At 37.3% G+C, this 17,450-nt stretch overlaps 1 protein-coding gene across 1 annotated transcript in view; it reads right to left on the bottom strand.

Moving 5' to 3' along the window:
* Window positions 1-222: 222 nt before the first annotated feature.
* Window positions 223-17,450, bottom strand: part of LOC143368818 (uncharacterized) — a 252,712-nt gene continuing 235,484 nt past the window's right edge. The window contains exon 3 of the mRNA XM_076811919.1: window positions 223-1,166. Within this exon, the coding sequence (XP_076668034.1) occupies window positions 996-1,166 (171 nt within the window). The 3' untranslated portion in view covers window positions 223-995. The remainder of the gene's footprint in view (window positions 1,167-17,450) is intronic.

The following is a 17,450-nucleotide window of genomic DNA, read 5'->3' as shown; positions in this document are numbered from 1 at the left end:
CGCACCAATCCCATGCCAAGGAAAGCACCCCCGCATCATCAACGATCCGCCGCCAAAAGAACCGTTGGCGTAATAAACGGTTTCTTATATGTTTCATTTCTTTTCCTTCATACTTGCGGCTTCTTTTTTAGTTGCCGCTACTCACATTTACTTTCATCACTCCATATTATATTTTTCAGAATGATAGTGGCACATTCACGTATTTTTTTAGCAGAAGCTAAAGCTAACGGTTTAATTTGGCGACGGATCATTCCTGGCATGGGTCCGGCACGCCAGCACAAACCGACGGGTAACACGTTAAATATCTCACAACACATGGTAGATATTAACACAAATTTTGGATATATCATGAAGAATGATATTTCGAATACACACATCCATATCCTAGCAGTATAGATACACAATAGACATGCATAGTGAAGAAAATAACTTTTCGATACCCTAAAGTAACTTTTCCTTGCTGATTTAAAATTGTAATATAAATACTCCCTTTGCAAGTACGTGTTTTCTCTATTTTTTAATATTTAATCTGGCCGTTTTTAAAGTAATACTGATCGTTATTTATCAATTTTAAGTGTCTCGTTAATAAAAATTTATAATTTAAGTTCAAAAACCTGGTCGGGGGCGATTGTAACATCGGCAGTCGGGGTCGGTTGCACCGGGACAGAACCGAATAGTGACAAAGAAGATTAATAATATTGTCTTGTTTGCATGGAATCCTATAGCACAGCACAAGCAAACCAAATAAAAAATAGGTGCATTGTACTGAATGTAAGATTGATCACACGAAGAATGCACCAGCCAAAACGTTTTCTATTTCTGCCGCAATGGCGACACCGCATAATTGGTTATAAATTTTACTTTTCTCATTTATTATTATAATTAAAATCAATAAATATTTTAATTTTGTAAAGTTAAATTTGTGCTACTATCGACTTCATGCAGTGTTACAACCGACTCGGGGTCAGGGACGGTTGTAACACTTTCTCCGCTTCTCATTTTTTATTAATAACCGGAATATTACTTGAAATACAGCGAACCTGTTGTGGCTCAAATAATGTCAGATAAGGAAGTAACATTTTCGTAAAAAACTGTTGTTGTAACTGTAATAGTTTTTGCGTAAGCGTATTCCAAAGTAGAAGTGTTACTACCGCCCCCGGTCTACCCTACTATTAAATGAAAATCCAAAAGAAGCAGTACCAAAAATGGGTCTCCACGAAGGATTTTGTCTCCAACAGGACAACGACCCCAATCACACTGCCACGGAAAGTGAGAAACCCCTGAGAATTCCAATATCAAACTGCCCGAACGGCCGACACAGAGCCCCGACCCGCAGCCCATGGAGAACCCATGGAGCCCACTGCACGCGAAAATTTAATTGGATAAGCGAAATAAAAACATTGACCCTTTCAAAAGTTTACAATCAGCAATCCAAAATACTAGTAAAAATTATATTAAAAATCCAACGAACAATATAGTTTATAACGCGTACTATGTAATAATAATAAAAACAAAACTAATTGTAATTAAATAAATGAAATGAATTTTTATTAAGATTCATCTTATTTTCATAACCACCTTAATACCATTTTACAGATATCTTAACAACGTAATTTAAAGAGCTGCGTTAGACCTAATAAAGTCCTTGCGAAAAGTGGTTAAATGTTTTTCCCGATATTGAATAAATTTGCAGTGAGAAGTGACTAAATATTACAATTATATTCACAATCCTAACTAAACGCCTTTGAAACTAAATGAACCCCCATTTTCCACCACTCTCCAACATCGACAACTCCATTTGGTGCCTTGGTAGCCTCTATCTTCACTTAAATCCCAATCACTTCCCCGGAACAATGGTTCCAGCTCACCAGTTCCTCTAATATCGTATGCGGTGCAAAGTAATACCAAATAGCGTTTGGTTCTTCGCCAAAAGTAACGTAAAGAACCAGCCAACCGAGGCGTTCGACCATCAATGCGATAATAGAAGGACTGGAGCCACGTGGAAATCGATCGCCAGCCACAAGTATCGTTCTTGCGATGGAAAGAAGGAAATAGGTGAAAGAGGGAAATAAGGAGGGAAAAATGATAAATTCATTAGAAAGCATCCGTTAGATCCAACGGGACAGCCAACTTACACTATTCTTCCCAACTATTTCATCAATTTCGATTCACAAAAATCGAATAATTTTCATCACCTCTATCGTTATATCAAATCCATTGAACTAGTTTAGATAACTATTCGTACCGATTAATATCCGCAAGCAGTATTCTTATAACCAAGTTAAGTAAACTTAACACAACAAAACAATTACCACTAGTACTTTTATTGTAATCGAACACATGTAAATATTCCACAAGATACACATTATCAATTTTAAGTAACATACTCACTCGCACTTAGATGTCCATTTATAAAAGGCACCGCAAATACGGAGAGAAGCTAAAACACGTGCGTTCACCATAGTAGTCGGCGCAACAATGCAACGTATTCCATAATAAACGATCGATTCTAGGCTCCTCTACGCATGCGTAAAATCCCCCTCGGATAACATTTCCGACAAAAGCCACGATAATCGAGCACTGCCACGCGTGTGGCGTGAATTTCCGTGATACTCGACCCCTCGCACCTGCAACCCCTACGCACTATCTTCAAACCACAGGTGATATTTCTCCCTTTTTTCCTTCGGCGAAGAAAATTACCTTCGAAGTTGCAAACTTTGTCTCCGACGTCGAATTTCCTGCCGCTTTGAGTGACAATAGTAAAACGAAAATACAGAAAACATAGAATAATATGAGAACTCGAGGAAAAGTGCGATGGGAATCGTGTACCTCCGCGCAGTCGTGTCTTGAACGTGGAAAAATGAACTTCGAGGGCAGTCGTCATTTTAGAATCATTCGATCGATAGGTGTGCCACTGGGACTGTGGCCTTATGGATGCACAATTATCGGAAAAATTAACGGTGCTATCGCTGTAACAATTATTGTTCTCTGCATAGTCGCACAGGTACCAAGTACTCATTTCATTTTTTGGTTCGTTCGCGCTGGAATGCCAACAGCTGCATTTTGCCCAACTTACTAGAGACCATGGTATGGTACGTGTAGTAAAAAGACACGTGTACACGGGTACACGTGTATTACATATATCCGTACCTCGATCCGTGTAGCTTTTAGTACACGGGTACCCGTGCACTATTTCACGTGTATTTAAATACACGTGTATCAACGTCTTTGTGTATTTTGATCAGAATTGGGCATTAACTACGGGAGAATGGGCAATGGCGGTCACTTAAGCAATAAGTGTAATAAAACCGAGTGATGTTTTTCAATTTTAAGGATTATCGTTGCGTCTAAAAAGAAGCTCGCTTATTACCAGTAATGCCTTAATTTTTTCTATCAAAATAGGTAATCGATTAAATAAATCTTGTTAATTTTATAATTGTGTTATTAGTTACAATCTGAAAATTTGTAAAACCATACTTTCCGCATATTATTCTAGTAAATATATTTAAATACATTAATTCTTTTATGAATTTCGCAATCCCCCAGAGTTCTGGGATATCTATAGATATTAAAAATCAGACGAATCAAAATACGGATACGTTAATATGCGTGCATTTATAAATACACGAGTATCTAAATTCACGTGTATTTAAATACACGTGAAATAGGGATCTCTACAACTTACCCGTTGCTTTATACATTCTGTCAAAAAAGCTGTTTAAGTGATAGATTCTCGGTATTTTTTTGACAGAATATATATCGAATTCGAATTGTAACCGAGATACCACTGATGTAATTGAAATAGCTAAATTTAAGTGGGGATTGCGCCTTGTTGGGCCGAAAAATGGGTAATTCTTTGTGAATTTTTGGTACAAAACTGGTTCGACAAATTAATTTGAGGTTTGGCAGGCTGTTTTATTGTGTCTCGAACGATTGTTCTGAATTTTTGTGTGACAGTGACAGAATAAAACAGGGCAGATACAGAGAGAGCTTGAAAAGTAATCAGGAGGCTATGGCGTTGACGAAAAGTACTGTAAGGGTTATCGGAAACACAAAAAGAAAAAGAGATTCTTAATCTATATTAATGTGACTATCTGTGGCAGTAGATGTATTAAGAAAAATAAAAAAAATGTTAAAATGGCAGCCTTTTGAAGAAAATGATGGCGCCCTGATTTGAGTCTGAAAAATGTTTTGCCCCAAAATCAGGAAAACTTCTTAAAATAAAATAGGAACGGTAACAGATACGGCAATAAATCTACTGCCACAGATAGCCACATGCATATAGATTAAGCATCTCTTTTCCTTTTTGTGTTTCAGATAACCCTTACAGTACTTTCCGTCAACACCAGTCCCACTCGATTATGTTTCAACGCTCTCTCTGTACTTGCCATATATTTTTTTTCACTGTCACACAAAAATTCAGAACAATAGTTCAAGATACAATAAAACAGCCTGCCAAACCCCAAATTAATTTGTCGAACCGTTTTCGTACAAAAAATTCATAAAGAATTAACTATTTTTCGGCCCAACAAGGCGCAATCTACCCATAAGATATTGAATTCAGAATCCTTATTTGCTGTATCATATTTCCACTTCTGTCTTCTCTTCTTATAAAATTGAATTGCAAGCATTTCCGTTGCTTGGCGATTTATCAGTTCCGGTTAAAAGAATGTTCAATAACGGGGATACTTGCAGCTAGCGGTGTTTATCACGCACGAGTATAGTGTGGAACTGTTTCTTATGGCCGTGATTGGTATTGTACCGCCTACGACCTACATCGTGAAGTATCTCAGTTTTAAGAGGAATATGAACCAGGTATGCTTTTCTAGATTCTCTGAACGATATGGCTGCAATGCGATATGTACAACTGAAAGAGCACTGGCATGTGGTATAAAAACCATTTCATTTCATATGGTCGAATTGAATCTAATTAATACGGGAACTTCGGTCTCTCGAAAATTCGATTTTTTTTTTAACCTTTGCAGGCTTGTAGGGAGTCCAAATAGAAGCGTGTGGCAATTTTTATTTTCAGCTACTTGTGGATTCTCCAGGACGGAAACACTTCTTAAGGGGGGAGCCTGGTGTAACGAAATGAAAATCGAGGCATTTATCGGGAATTTTTTTAAAAGAAAGTATTTGATAGATCTCTCTGAAACTTTCAGGATATTGTATTAACAGGTTAAGGTATATAACAAAAAAAAAAATTATTAAAAAAGAGCGGCAAATAACAAAGTTATGCCCAGTCCGTTGGCGACGCAATTATTGCACTGCGGGCAACGTAGCGTCTTTGGTTTCATCTGAAACCAAAAATCGAACAATTTTCTTTTAGTTTATGAGTGTACGCACAGAATGAAGAAATTTGAAACTTAAAAGATGCAAAGTGAACAAATGGCGGCCTCTTCAATAAAAAGTTCACTGTTTCCAACGAAATTTTGCCTTAAATGTCTAAAAAAAAGTTATTTATTTAAACAATATCATTATACTAATAACTTCGTACTATGAAGAAAATGTTCACAAATATCCGTGCACAAGGCCAAGTCGATTGGTTGAATATTTTTGGAGTAATATTGCCCGCAAAGTGTGAAACTGTCGTTTCGAGAAAAACGCATTTAAAGTTTTGTGGTAGCCTGGCGCTCCGTAGCAAAATCGGCTATATCCGCTTTAATTTTTCGAATTTCGTTTTGCGGCTTTGGGAACATATTGTCGTGATGTTCAACTATTGATTTATGCAAAAAAAAAATCGATTTCTTCGATCCGCTACACCAGGCTCCCCCCTTAAGGGGTTATACCTAGTCAGGCTGCCGAAAAGAAACGAATGTTTTTGTGATTTTTTTTTATTTCCACAGAACTATTTGCAGTTAAAAGAGCAACATTTAAAGAACAATGGTAATTTTTTCGTAGAAAAATATTTGCGTTTATAATAAAATAACAACCCACATCCAAGAAGCCTTTTTAAAAATTTGGTTTTACGGTGAACACTGCCATTCGGAACCAGATTATCTGAAATAAAAGAACAAAAAAGATTTTGTCCAGAAAAGTCCTGATTTTTTTCGCGTGATTTTTGCACGAAAAATCAGGATTTCAAATTGAAATAGCCGCGATTTTGTTTTAAATTAATATTTCCGAAATTCCCTCCGTTATTTAGAGAATACATTAATATACAAACGAAATCTTTTTTGTTATTTGATTTTAGATAACCTGGTTCCGAATGGCAGTGCTCACCTCAAAACCAAATTTTTAAAAAGGTTTCTTGGCTGAAGGTTGTTTCTTTATTATAAACTTAATATTTTTCTACGAAAAAATTACCAAATGTTCTTTAAATGTTGCTGTTTTAAGTGCAAAAAGTTCTGTAAAAATATATGCTTCCACTTTTTCAAAAAAAATCCACACACATTTGCCTCTTTTCGCCTGACTAATTGTAAGTATAACCCCTTAAAGGTAAATGTGCGATTTCCTATTTTCCTGCATATCTTGGAAACTATATTAGATATAAAACATTGGTAATATGAAAATTTAATGGTCTTCTATGCTGTACGAAACTGTGCAATGAAATTCTTTCCCTGATAACCATCTGTCTCCAGTCTGACATCAGATTGGTAGCAGGGTCTGGCTCTGGCATGAGAGCGCTGAGTCTGACGTCAGAACTGTAGCAGACGGCAGAATCTGCTGCGGATCTGCTATTGATCTGACATCAGGCACTGAAGTCAGGCTCTGTACCTCAGAACGCAGCCATCTGCAGGCACAGACGACTACGGTTCTGATGTCAGATTCTGCTGCCCAGATCTGGCTATCAGGTGTTACGAATTACAACAGTTAGATTCTGTTTATAAAATTATTTATTAATAAAATGGTGTCCCTCTTTTTGTGTCAAGACAATTAAGTCATTTACCACTGGGATAGGGACTTCGGTAGCACGAATAATTAGATTACACGAGTGAACTTTCTTGTTTGAGACCAGACTATCAACTGACGCTCCGCGCCGAAAAACTCTTCCTTTTAAAATGCTGGGTAGAGAGGTTTTCACCCTCTACCCTCGAATGGCCAAGATGGAGGGAAAGCCCAAATATACACACAATCCAAAGTGCATTGCTGACGAAGTCCAGACATTGGCATTGGCGGAAAGACATTCAGCGTAGACCTTGAAAATCCTTGGGCTTCACGATTTCGAGGACTGCTCTTGTGCTCAAGGGTTACTGCCTAGTCCCTCGCCAGATGAGCGTGTCGAGCTCAAGGGAGGTCTCCGCCTTAGTTGTTTGCCAAAATGCACGGCCAACATTCGGGACTACATCTGGGTTTGCTTACTAAAACTTTCCCTGATCTGGCCATTCGTTACGCACGTAACACAGGGTTGAATCTCGAGTTTAAATAAGGAACAGTTCCCCACTACAAACAATTAAATAACTCGACGGCGCAGTTTTATACAGCATAGAAAGTTAATAAATTTTAATTTCAATTGTTTATTAATAGTTTTCAAAACATAATGGAAAATAGGAAAGCTCACATTAACCTCTAAAGTTTGAGGGGTGTTTTCATCCTGCAGAATCAAAGAGTAGGGGAAAATGAAAATTGTCTGGTATTTCTATTCAGATTTCTTACAAACATGCAATCTAGAAAAAGAATCAGAATTTTTAAGTTACCAAAGTTCCCTTGTGAGTTGCATTTTCCCCTGCACAGTGTTTTATAAGTATCCCCCTTATTACGCAAATAGAAACACTTAATTTACACAGAATCATCCAGGTAAAGAACATCTTCGAGTGGATTCAAAGCGAATATGATTTATTGACGAACGAGAGGGAGCTTCAATTGATAGAACAGTGTGCTGACAGAGGAACAACCCTTAGCAAGTTCTTCTTTTGTGAGTATAGAAAGCATTTACTGCCTAGCTAACTATCGTACGGATGAATATTTGGGGCTATTTCTGGCAGAGACATTACGAAATTAAGTTTTTTTTGTTAACCCTCAAACACCACACTATATTTTCCTAACGCTTCCACCACACTGGGTCCACGCGCCCTAGAACTTTCTTTTCTCTATATATCAGGATTTGCTGCACCGATTTAAACACTTTTTTTATCAATTCGTCATACAATAAGTAAATGGAATATATCGATAGTTTGGTGAAATTTTTTTTTTATGTTCAAGATATATTTTAAAAAACGTCCGTGTTCTGAAAGTTCCGTTTTTTCATTTAATCGCAGGTTTTTCTAAAAAAAGATACAGGGTTTATTATACACCAATTGAAAGGTTTTAAGTAATACTTCAAGAAAATATATATGTCATTATGATTGGTTCCAAAAAATATAATTATTTCGAGAGGTGAAGTCGAGTGATTTTGTACTTCTTCCGAACGAATGTTCTCTGTGAAATTATACAATGAAATGGTTGGAATAATAATTTATTTTATAAAAACAGTATAGGGTAGATGTACCGTTTGTGGCCATTGCACTGTTTTTGGCCATGTGCTTAATTATCTCATTTTTGAATTGCTCGCGGATCATTATTATGTGGAGAATTTCATATCATAAACATTTTGTTTAGTATACCACCAGAAATATAAGATTACATTTATTGCTTACACGGAAAAATATTATATTTTTTAAGAAGTGGCCAAAACTGGTACAATATCTTAAAGTGGCCACAAATGGTGCATCCACCCTAAATCACTATGAAATCATTCATTTACACGAAGAGCAGTCGCAACATATTTTCGCCACATATTCCCCACATATCGGCCGATCGCATTTTAAACACTTTATATCGATTGAAAAGGATGTGTTCTACTTTACACAGAGTAGGAATACTGTCGGAACAACAAATCCTCTGCATACACAATAATGTTCTGTAGCAACTGTTAACTCCACTTTTCCGAAAACACTGATGTGGACACGACACTGGGTCTGCGCGACCCATAGACTACCTTTTTCATGACGTCACTCGGCTTCTTCAGGTAAATTAGGGGTCTCGTGTTGCGGAATCTGTAGTAGGGGTCCCAAAGTTTTTTCCTCCGCCACAACAGCTCGCCACCATTTACCGTTTAGTAGTGGCCACGGATCTCGCAAACGGCCTGGGTCTCGGTGACACAGTGTGGTGTTTGAGGATTCAGGGTACCAGGCAGTCGCTCCTGTCTGAAACGAAGCATTTCTGTTTGAATTAATTACAAAGAAACCAATTGAAACTGAGAATTGTTCTTTGGCATGCCGTTTATTAACATCGTAAGCTTTAAAAAACATGTTCGTTTAGTAAAAAAATATACATTATATATGACGCTACTGCTGGATCATTAAAGAGGCTTTTTAAAAAAAGTTTCTTTTGTTTTGCAGTGATAACTCAACAACAGAGGTTCCAATCAATTCAATACAAATTCGAGCATCTTCACAAAATGTATAGTTTCGGACCAGACCTAAATTAAAGTTAATGAAAACTCTTATTCTTTATGAAAAGAAACTAAGACCTCATCTTTTGGGGCTTATGGGATGGTAAAACCTCATCAGTGGGGTCTCAATAGGGTTTTAGTTTCTTTTCATAAAGAATAATAGCTTTCATTAATTTTAGTTTAGGTCTGGTCCGAAACTATCCATTTTGTGAAGATGCTCGAATTTGTTTTGAATCCCCGTTTGAACGCTCGGAAAATGTGTACATTTTGCGTATTTTTTTAAAAGTCAACGGCTTGATGGAAATTTTCCGTTTTTGTATTATGTTCACATAGTATTATGAACTACTTAAAAAAAAAGTTTCAGTTAAAAAACTATTGTTTTTCGGAAGTTATGAATACATATCGGAAACTCTCTCGATTTTAGACGGCTACACGGTGGCACCCAAAAAAGCTGTATGTCATGTCTGAAATCAAAAACAATACAATTTTTATATAAAATATGTGAATAGCTATGGATCTACAGCGCCGATTTTGAAAATTTTAAAATATAAAGAAATGGTGAGATCAAAGATAAAATTGGATTTTTCTAAGAGAAAAGTCCACGTTTTTCATTATAAATAATATACGGGGAATCAGAATAAAAAAAGTCGTCGTAGGTCGATATAGACTCATATTACGATTCTCCATGCAAAGTTGGACATAAATTGGTTGAAGGTAGCGCGAGTTTTTAGGGCCACCGTAATGAAAAATCTAGGTCCGCTGCGATCAGTCGAGCCGCCGCGCTGCCCCGTGCTGTGCTGAATTTTTACATCGGACTTGATTTATAGTATTTCTAGATCAATCTATGAAAATATTTTAAAAAATCCGATTTTTTGACACTTTCAAACGGTTATACCCCCTTAAATTTAGAAGAGTTTTCAAAGAAATGAAAACGCTCATCGGTCAAAAAAGTCCCAGGGCCGTAGTAGAGGTGACAGTTTCAGGCTCTAGACTCTAGAGCAATTGCTTATTGCTCTAGTTCTGGTTGAACGATATTGCCTTAATCTTTCAAGTACACTGTATTTGTCAAATTTGTCTCTATTGTTCCAGATTGTATGCTGCTTGTAATCCTACCCATCATATTCCCGTTCCTGCCAATACTTTTCAATATAGAGACATCCGTTAATCAATCTCGTTCGGTGCTAATTCCCCTCAACTTAGAGCACTTCGTCGATCAAGATCGATACTTCTACTGGATCATGTTTCACATCGACACTACCACGGTCCTGGGTGTTTCCATCTTGTTTGTCACAGAGTCCACTTTCATCCAATTCGTCATACACGCGAGCGGAGTACTCGAAATTATCGGGTAATAAATTTTAATCACAAATGCTCAGAAATGTTGCAAACGACCGGTAGTTATATTTTTGTAAGGAACTACCGTAGTTGCAACGAAACTGAGTGGCCAGCAAGACCACTAGGGTCTGTTAGTTCTATTGCCACTTGATCCGATAAGACATGTAGGGGGGACGGCAACAGGTAGTAGAAAATGAAATACATGATTCTACGTGACAAAATGTGTTGAAAATGTTTTTTAGTTATTAATGTTTCAAGATTTGGTTAGCGGTGCCTGGAGGACGGCGTCCCGGCGGTCAGGACTGCATACAGTTCCCATGTAATGCCTCATTACGCCGCGCGCGCCGCTGGTCGCCGAGTTGCTATCCTACAGTGCTTAAGTCTCAAACATTTAAACATTAATGACTAAAAAAAATGCAGCCTCCACTGCAATTCGGATACTCGGCATTTTCGTCTTATTTTGTCTTATTCAGAGAGAAAATATTCGCGCATTTATAGAGATCGAGTGGAACGGATACTGGAAAATAGGATTCTAAATGTTGTTTCTCGTAAGACGAATTTGTCGATACATGATCAACTAGTAGCCACCATTGAACTGCATCAACGAGTACTCAAGTGGGTATAACATTATTCAACCTAGAAAACCGTGTTTTGGAGCGATTTGACAAATATCTTAAATTTGTTAAAGTTTCATTGAAAACATGAATACCTCTTTGCTGCCACATTACTGCATACTACTTGTTATCGGTGTGGTGTCATTGAGCATGAACCTGTATATCGTGAGTAATATATGTATGCAAATGATTCTTGTGAACACTAGGTTGCCGAGAAGATTCTCTCGATTTGATTTCTTGTTGAATGTGAAGTAATATGAAAAGGAGTTGAGATCTCGTCCTGCTAGCATTTTTCTTTCCAAAAATTGAATCACTCCGATCTGTTTGCGGCGGAGAAGTCTTACAGTAACCTAGTGGATGCGCATTTGTTCACTTTGTTAAAGTAAAGATGTTTCAAGTAACTTTTGTTCATTATTCATCGTTTCTAGGTGGCCAGAGCAATGCTGCTGAGGAAAGTCACTGGCAAATTGTTAACTGCACTTTTACTGGTCGTAATTCATTTCTTTTACATGGGTAGTGGTAACTACGTTGCTCAATTTGCGTTAGACAAGGGGAGTGATCTGTTTATGAAAACGTGAGTGCTTGTGTTCATCCCTCTTATCAGTACCCGGTGTGACTGTCTGTTATATAATTGTTGAAAATTGTTTTTCATTTGATATTGAAAATCAGTAATAATGAAAAGAGCAAAAGGCTTGGGATGTTTAGTACTAGAAACTCTTACAAATAATACTCGAAACTGTTCATACTGAAAAATATAGCGAAACTGTTTGCAATCTACAGATACTGCGCAAGGTGGCACGAAGCACCATTGCCAGTGCAAAAGATGCTGCTGTACATTCGACAAAGAAGCATGCAACCTACTGCCTTCAAGTTTGGTGGCCTTTACACTGGTTCATTCGAATTCTTTTGTAAGGTAAACGTTTTACAAGCTACAGGAGGTGAGAGAAGAGAAAGAATAAGGCTCTTACTTTCAGCTAGTGAACACATCGATGTCGTATTTCACGGTACTCTACTCTGCGGCTTAAAATTTCGATTGGAAGGAAACGTTGCTACTTTTAGTTGGCACTTAGATACAAGATATTTACTATGAGTTATTAAGGAGGTAGACACGGGTAATGCAGTGCGCTGTATACCGACACAATCTGGCCCGAAACATGGGTTTGGGATTTTTCATTTTTCCTCAAGCAGATTTTGGGTTGGGCAGGGACTCATTCGAAAGAGGGAGGTTCAATGCGGAGCGCTCTGCTCGTTGTTCAACGAGATTGTGATGATATCTAATAATATGAGTGTCCAAAATAGAACAAAAGTAGAGCAAAAGTCGACAAAATACACGCGCAGAATCCAATTATTTTTAGGTCACCAAAAGAGTTTTGTGAATCAAATGGTGAGCAGAGCGTTCCGTATTGAACCTTCCTCTTTCGAATGAGTCATAACCCAGCCTAAAATACAGAGGAAGTCACGTGACAAATTTAGTTAAGGTAGTGGATACGAGATGGCGCCTACTCGGGAGGACTGACAACGTGGAATCATAGCAAAACTGAAGCGTTAACTGGATACTTACATGTGCCACAGTAAACGCGTGAAGGAGTCAATGTATGCATTTTCGTACGATTGTAGGTTAGGTTATATGCATTTTAGGCATACGATGACTACGAACTGCTGGGAACTGTATACATTTACTAAATTAACGCCTTTATTATAATACATACAACACTTGAAATCGCTGTCGAATTTATGTAATAATTATATGGCCACATTATTTAAAATAACAAAGGAGAGATTGGAAATTTTTTACTTAAACTGGAAATATTGATTTATTGATATCTTATTTTCAGAATGTGGAAGTTACAGCAATTATTTGCAATTATTGCCCTTGTTATTATTCTTCCGACTATTATATAAAACATATAACAAGGAAAAGACTCCAAACCGGTCAACTGTTGACACCCTGATTTTTTTTGTAATTCTTTACGGTCCTATGCAGTGATGTGCATTATTTGAATAAAAGAATATACTTCCGAATGGTCCCAGTGGCCGATCGACATAAGGTTTAGGGGAGGGGGTGTGTACCCTAAATCTAAAATTCTATGTAGCTTCGGCTATTTATTAGTTTCCTTTGATTATTCGAAGGCCTTTCATTTTGGGCTTCGAATAATTTTTCTGCTTTCATTGTTTTTTTATCCAAAGATTGTATTCAGATATACAGTAAATTCTCGTTACCAGCCCGACGAACCGGGCTGGCGGCGGGCTGCTAACGCGTTGTGGACACTATTCCGCGTGGCCAATGGCGCGAGTGAGAAAACCCAATGAGCGAGCGAGAGGAAACGAAAGAATCGACACGAAGTTGCCGTCGACTCTTTCGTTTCCTCTCGCTCGTTTATGAAAAAAATGTTTATTCGTATTAAAATATTTATTTGTATTTATCGTTACCTTTATGTACGTGCAGCTCATTTTGATTTCACATCTTTTTTTATATTATAATTATTATTATCTTCTATTTTTTGTGATTTATTTGCTTTCATGTACTGGGCGTAATTTTTTTACTTTTCTGAAGTTTTTTTATGGAGATCTCACTTCTTTTTACAAAGATAATTTCCATAGAGAATGACTTCAGATAATTTTCAATATTATAAATTATTATTATATTATTAATTGATGACTGGATAATTTTTTCATCCTCTCGGGTTTTTTTTTTAAATATATTGTACTGTCATCCAAACTACGCACGCCTGCAAAGCTTCAAGACAATTGGATAGGTGGAATTGGTTTAAATTGGTTTTTATCATTTAAATTAAAAAGAAATTCATTTATGTATATATTTGTAAAAACACGTTTATAACTTGGTTATAACTTGACGGTAAGCTGTCAAAATTTGGAGTAGATTGCATAGTGAAGATAGCGATTGACGAACGAAACGTGTGTTAGTTCCGTTTTGGCTGAAGGTGTGCGTGTAACGCGTATACGTATTATGTCGACAAAATTTGGTTGGAGAATCATGAGAAAAACCTTATCGCATCTGACAGATTCATGAGATGATATTACGATATCTCGGTTATGCGCGGACCGATTTTATTGAAATTGGTCTTATTCGAAAGCTTATATGCGGTTTACATACGAAAAATGCCTTTAAATTTAGAAAATATTGCAGGCGTGATGAGATATTAAGGAAATAAGTTTCAGGTTAGGTTGGAATGGCTCCGCGACGAGTAAAGGTATACGGTAGCGACAGTCGACATATACAGGGTGTCTTTCCTGTACTTGGCGTCAAGACGCTACCGCGTCTCTAGATACAGAAACCTTTTCCTGGTATTCTCCCGATTAAATTGAGAGAAAGTAATTTAAATCGGACTATTTTTAACGAAACGGGCTTTCAATTCTACAAACAAATTTTCACGTAATTTCCTTAATTATGGTCCGAATTATATAATTTATGGACATAAGGAATCGATTGACGTCACTTTTGCAAAGATCTGATTAGAAATGCAGATCTGCAGATTTGTCACTGCTTAGTGCGCAACATTTTATGGCCACGCTGGTTTCGATGAAGACATTGCAGTAGCACCGGCGAGTGCATTACCGCCTATGAAAATCTATCGAATAAGCAATTGCAAACTAATGTTACTATTGTACCAACACAATAGTATATATAATGTTTGTTCAACTGCTTTCTGTATAGGTCGTTTAATTATCTTATAATAAGTATATAACTTTCAGCTTCTGCTTCAGTGCTTTGCTAATAAAAAAATGCCTAACCTAAGCTAACAAACTTCATTTTCTGGGGACATCCCCTCATCTATTTTTTCTTTTCACTTATAATTCTTTACTGCTAATGTAGAATATGGTAGCATAAGTACATTTTAATTAGTTAAAATGTACAATTAATTTCTACGTTTGCACTACCAGCAGACTTTCCGTTCAAATTTTTACCAGTACAACGCAACAGTTGAAAATTTCTTTCCACGTTCAGAATGGAATATGGAAGTAGCAAACAGTTCCTTCTCGCGTTCACAAGGCAGCCGCGTATCTATCGGTATTACCATTTCTGTGCTGAAAAAACTGCTGTAATACCGACCTGCCAAATCGGCCAGGTCACGTGACGTGTCTACCCCCCTAAACGATTGTCTTAACTGTAACTGATTCAGCTATAGAATGCGTACCTACTGACTGTTACTTTCTTATAATACTGTAAAGTGAAAGTAATTAAGTTTCGAAATACGTCCCAATTCGTAAAAAATGACGGTTACAATGAGAGACTCCGCTAACAAGGGACATTAAAATGCACAAAATTTTGTAATTTCAATTTTCTACCTATCGCAACGGTGTGCGATATACATATTGCGCAAAATACATTTCCGACCCTCAATGTCGAGGGCTATTTTAACTCTACATGCTGAGAATAGCTGATGAAAAAAATATGTGTCTTAACAAACTTGGCGTGTGACAATTAAGTTAGCACGTTTCAGAAATTTGGACCTTGTAACATGTTCTTTAATTGGATTGTTTACTGTTATTTTATGTTTTCGTGAAGAATTCTATTTTCAAGTAAGTAGAAACACGATTAAAATATCAAATCAATCACTCAATATATTAGCTGTATATTCATTTGTATCTTTTTATTTCAAAATCTGTGTTTTCGCACTTAGAGCCTTAATTACTTTGAGTCTACGGTCTACATTTATCACCATCTGTATATAAAACTTTTTATGGAAAATATATAATATGATTTTAAAATTAGAGTTTAAACCTTTGACAAACCTCTACTTTTTTGCTATATACATTCCCTTTCAAATTCTTGATAAAAATGTTGATCACGCGTAGGAGAGACCGGCGCTAAAGTCCATTTCATATATATTGGCCGGTGAGTTCGGTTTCGCGAGCAGCGCGCGAGGAGAAATCAGCCACCACCACCTGACGATCGTGGATTGGCAGCTGAAGTTGCTGGGCCCCCGAAGGGTATGGTGGGATAACGGGAACGCTGCTCGACTTGGCCTGAACGAAGCCGTGTGGCTGTTGTTTATTCTTAGCGTAGTAGTTGTGTGCAGGGACCGGCGGACAGGGCAGACTCCAGCTACTGCTAATGGAGGGGGGAACACCTACAGGAACCGTGGTTATGCTTGCATGAACTGCGCCTGCGTCAGTAAAGCACACATAACCACCGCTCCTGTAGGCGTTTCCCCCTCCATCAGCGGTAGCTGGAGTTCGCCGATTCCTGGTTAGGAGCCCGGCGATTATCCCCACAATTTCTTGGAATTCTTTGGTCGAGAGTGAGAGAATCCGAGAACGGCGAGAGCGAACAAAAGAGTCACACGTAGTTGCCGTCGACTACGAAAGAGAGAAAGCATGATACTTTCACGTGCAACGTACGCAGAGTTGGGCAAACATTTATCTAAATAAAAATCTCAAATAACGAACAAAAGATAAATAATTTTTATTCGTTATTCGAGGCTCGAATAATCGAAGAGAATTTATTCGACGAATGAAGATATTTTTTTATTGGATGATAATTTATTCTACGAATGAAGATAATTTTTTACAGGATGAGAATTTATTCGACAAATAAAGATAACTTTTTTATTCGATGAGAATTTATTCGACGAATAACGATAATTTTTTATTCGATGTGAATTTATTCGACGAATAACGATAACTTTTTATTCGAAGGTTTTATTCGAATAAATGCGCCGAATAAATTTTTCATCCACAGCATTTATCTTTTCGAAGCCTTTGAATAAAGCCACGAGTAACTTTCGTCAGCGTCGAGCGTGTTTATTCGAGCCGCCGAAGGTCGAGCGCCGAACACAATGGACCGGTGACGGCGACTTGGGGTCTTGGTGACTCACCAAGTTTCGACGCTGCGAAAGCTATTCGTGGCTTTACTCGCAGGCTTCGAAAAGATAAATGCTACGGATGAAAAATTATCGTTATTCGTCGAATAAATTCTCATCGAATAAAATAGTTATATGTACTCGTCGAATAAATTCTCATCCAATACAAAATTATTTTTGTTACATTTTTCATTATAAGTTATCTTCAGCATTACAATGTCTGTACAGTATTTATTCGCGAGGAACTCTGACTCGCTCTTGTGACATTCCGTTCTTGTTTTCGGCAAAAAAAAAGCGGGAAAC

Source organism: Andrena cerasifolii, chromosome 5 (assembly GCF_050908995.1).
Source record: "Andrena cerasifolii isolate SP2316 chromosome 5, iyAndCera1_principal, whole genome shotgun sequence".
In the NCBI taxonomy this organism is placed as follows: domain Eukaryota; kingdom Metazoa; phylum Arthropoda; class Insecta; order Hymenoptera; family Andrenidae; genus Andrena; species Andrena cerasifolii.
The sequence above is the reverse complement of the archived record's forward strand: the minus strand, read 5'-3'. Positions and strand labels throughout refer to the sequence as shown.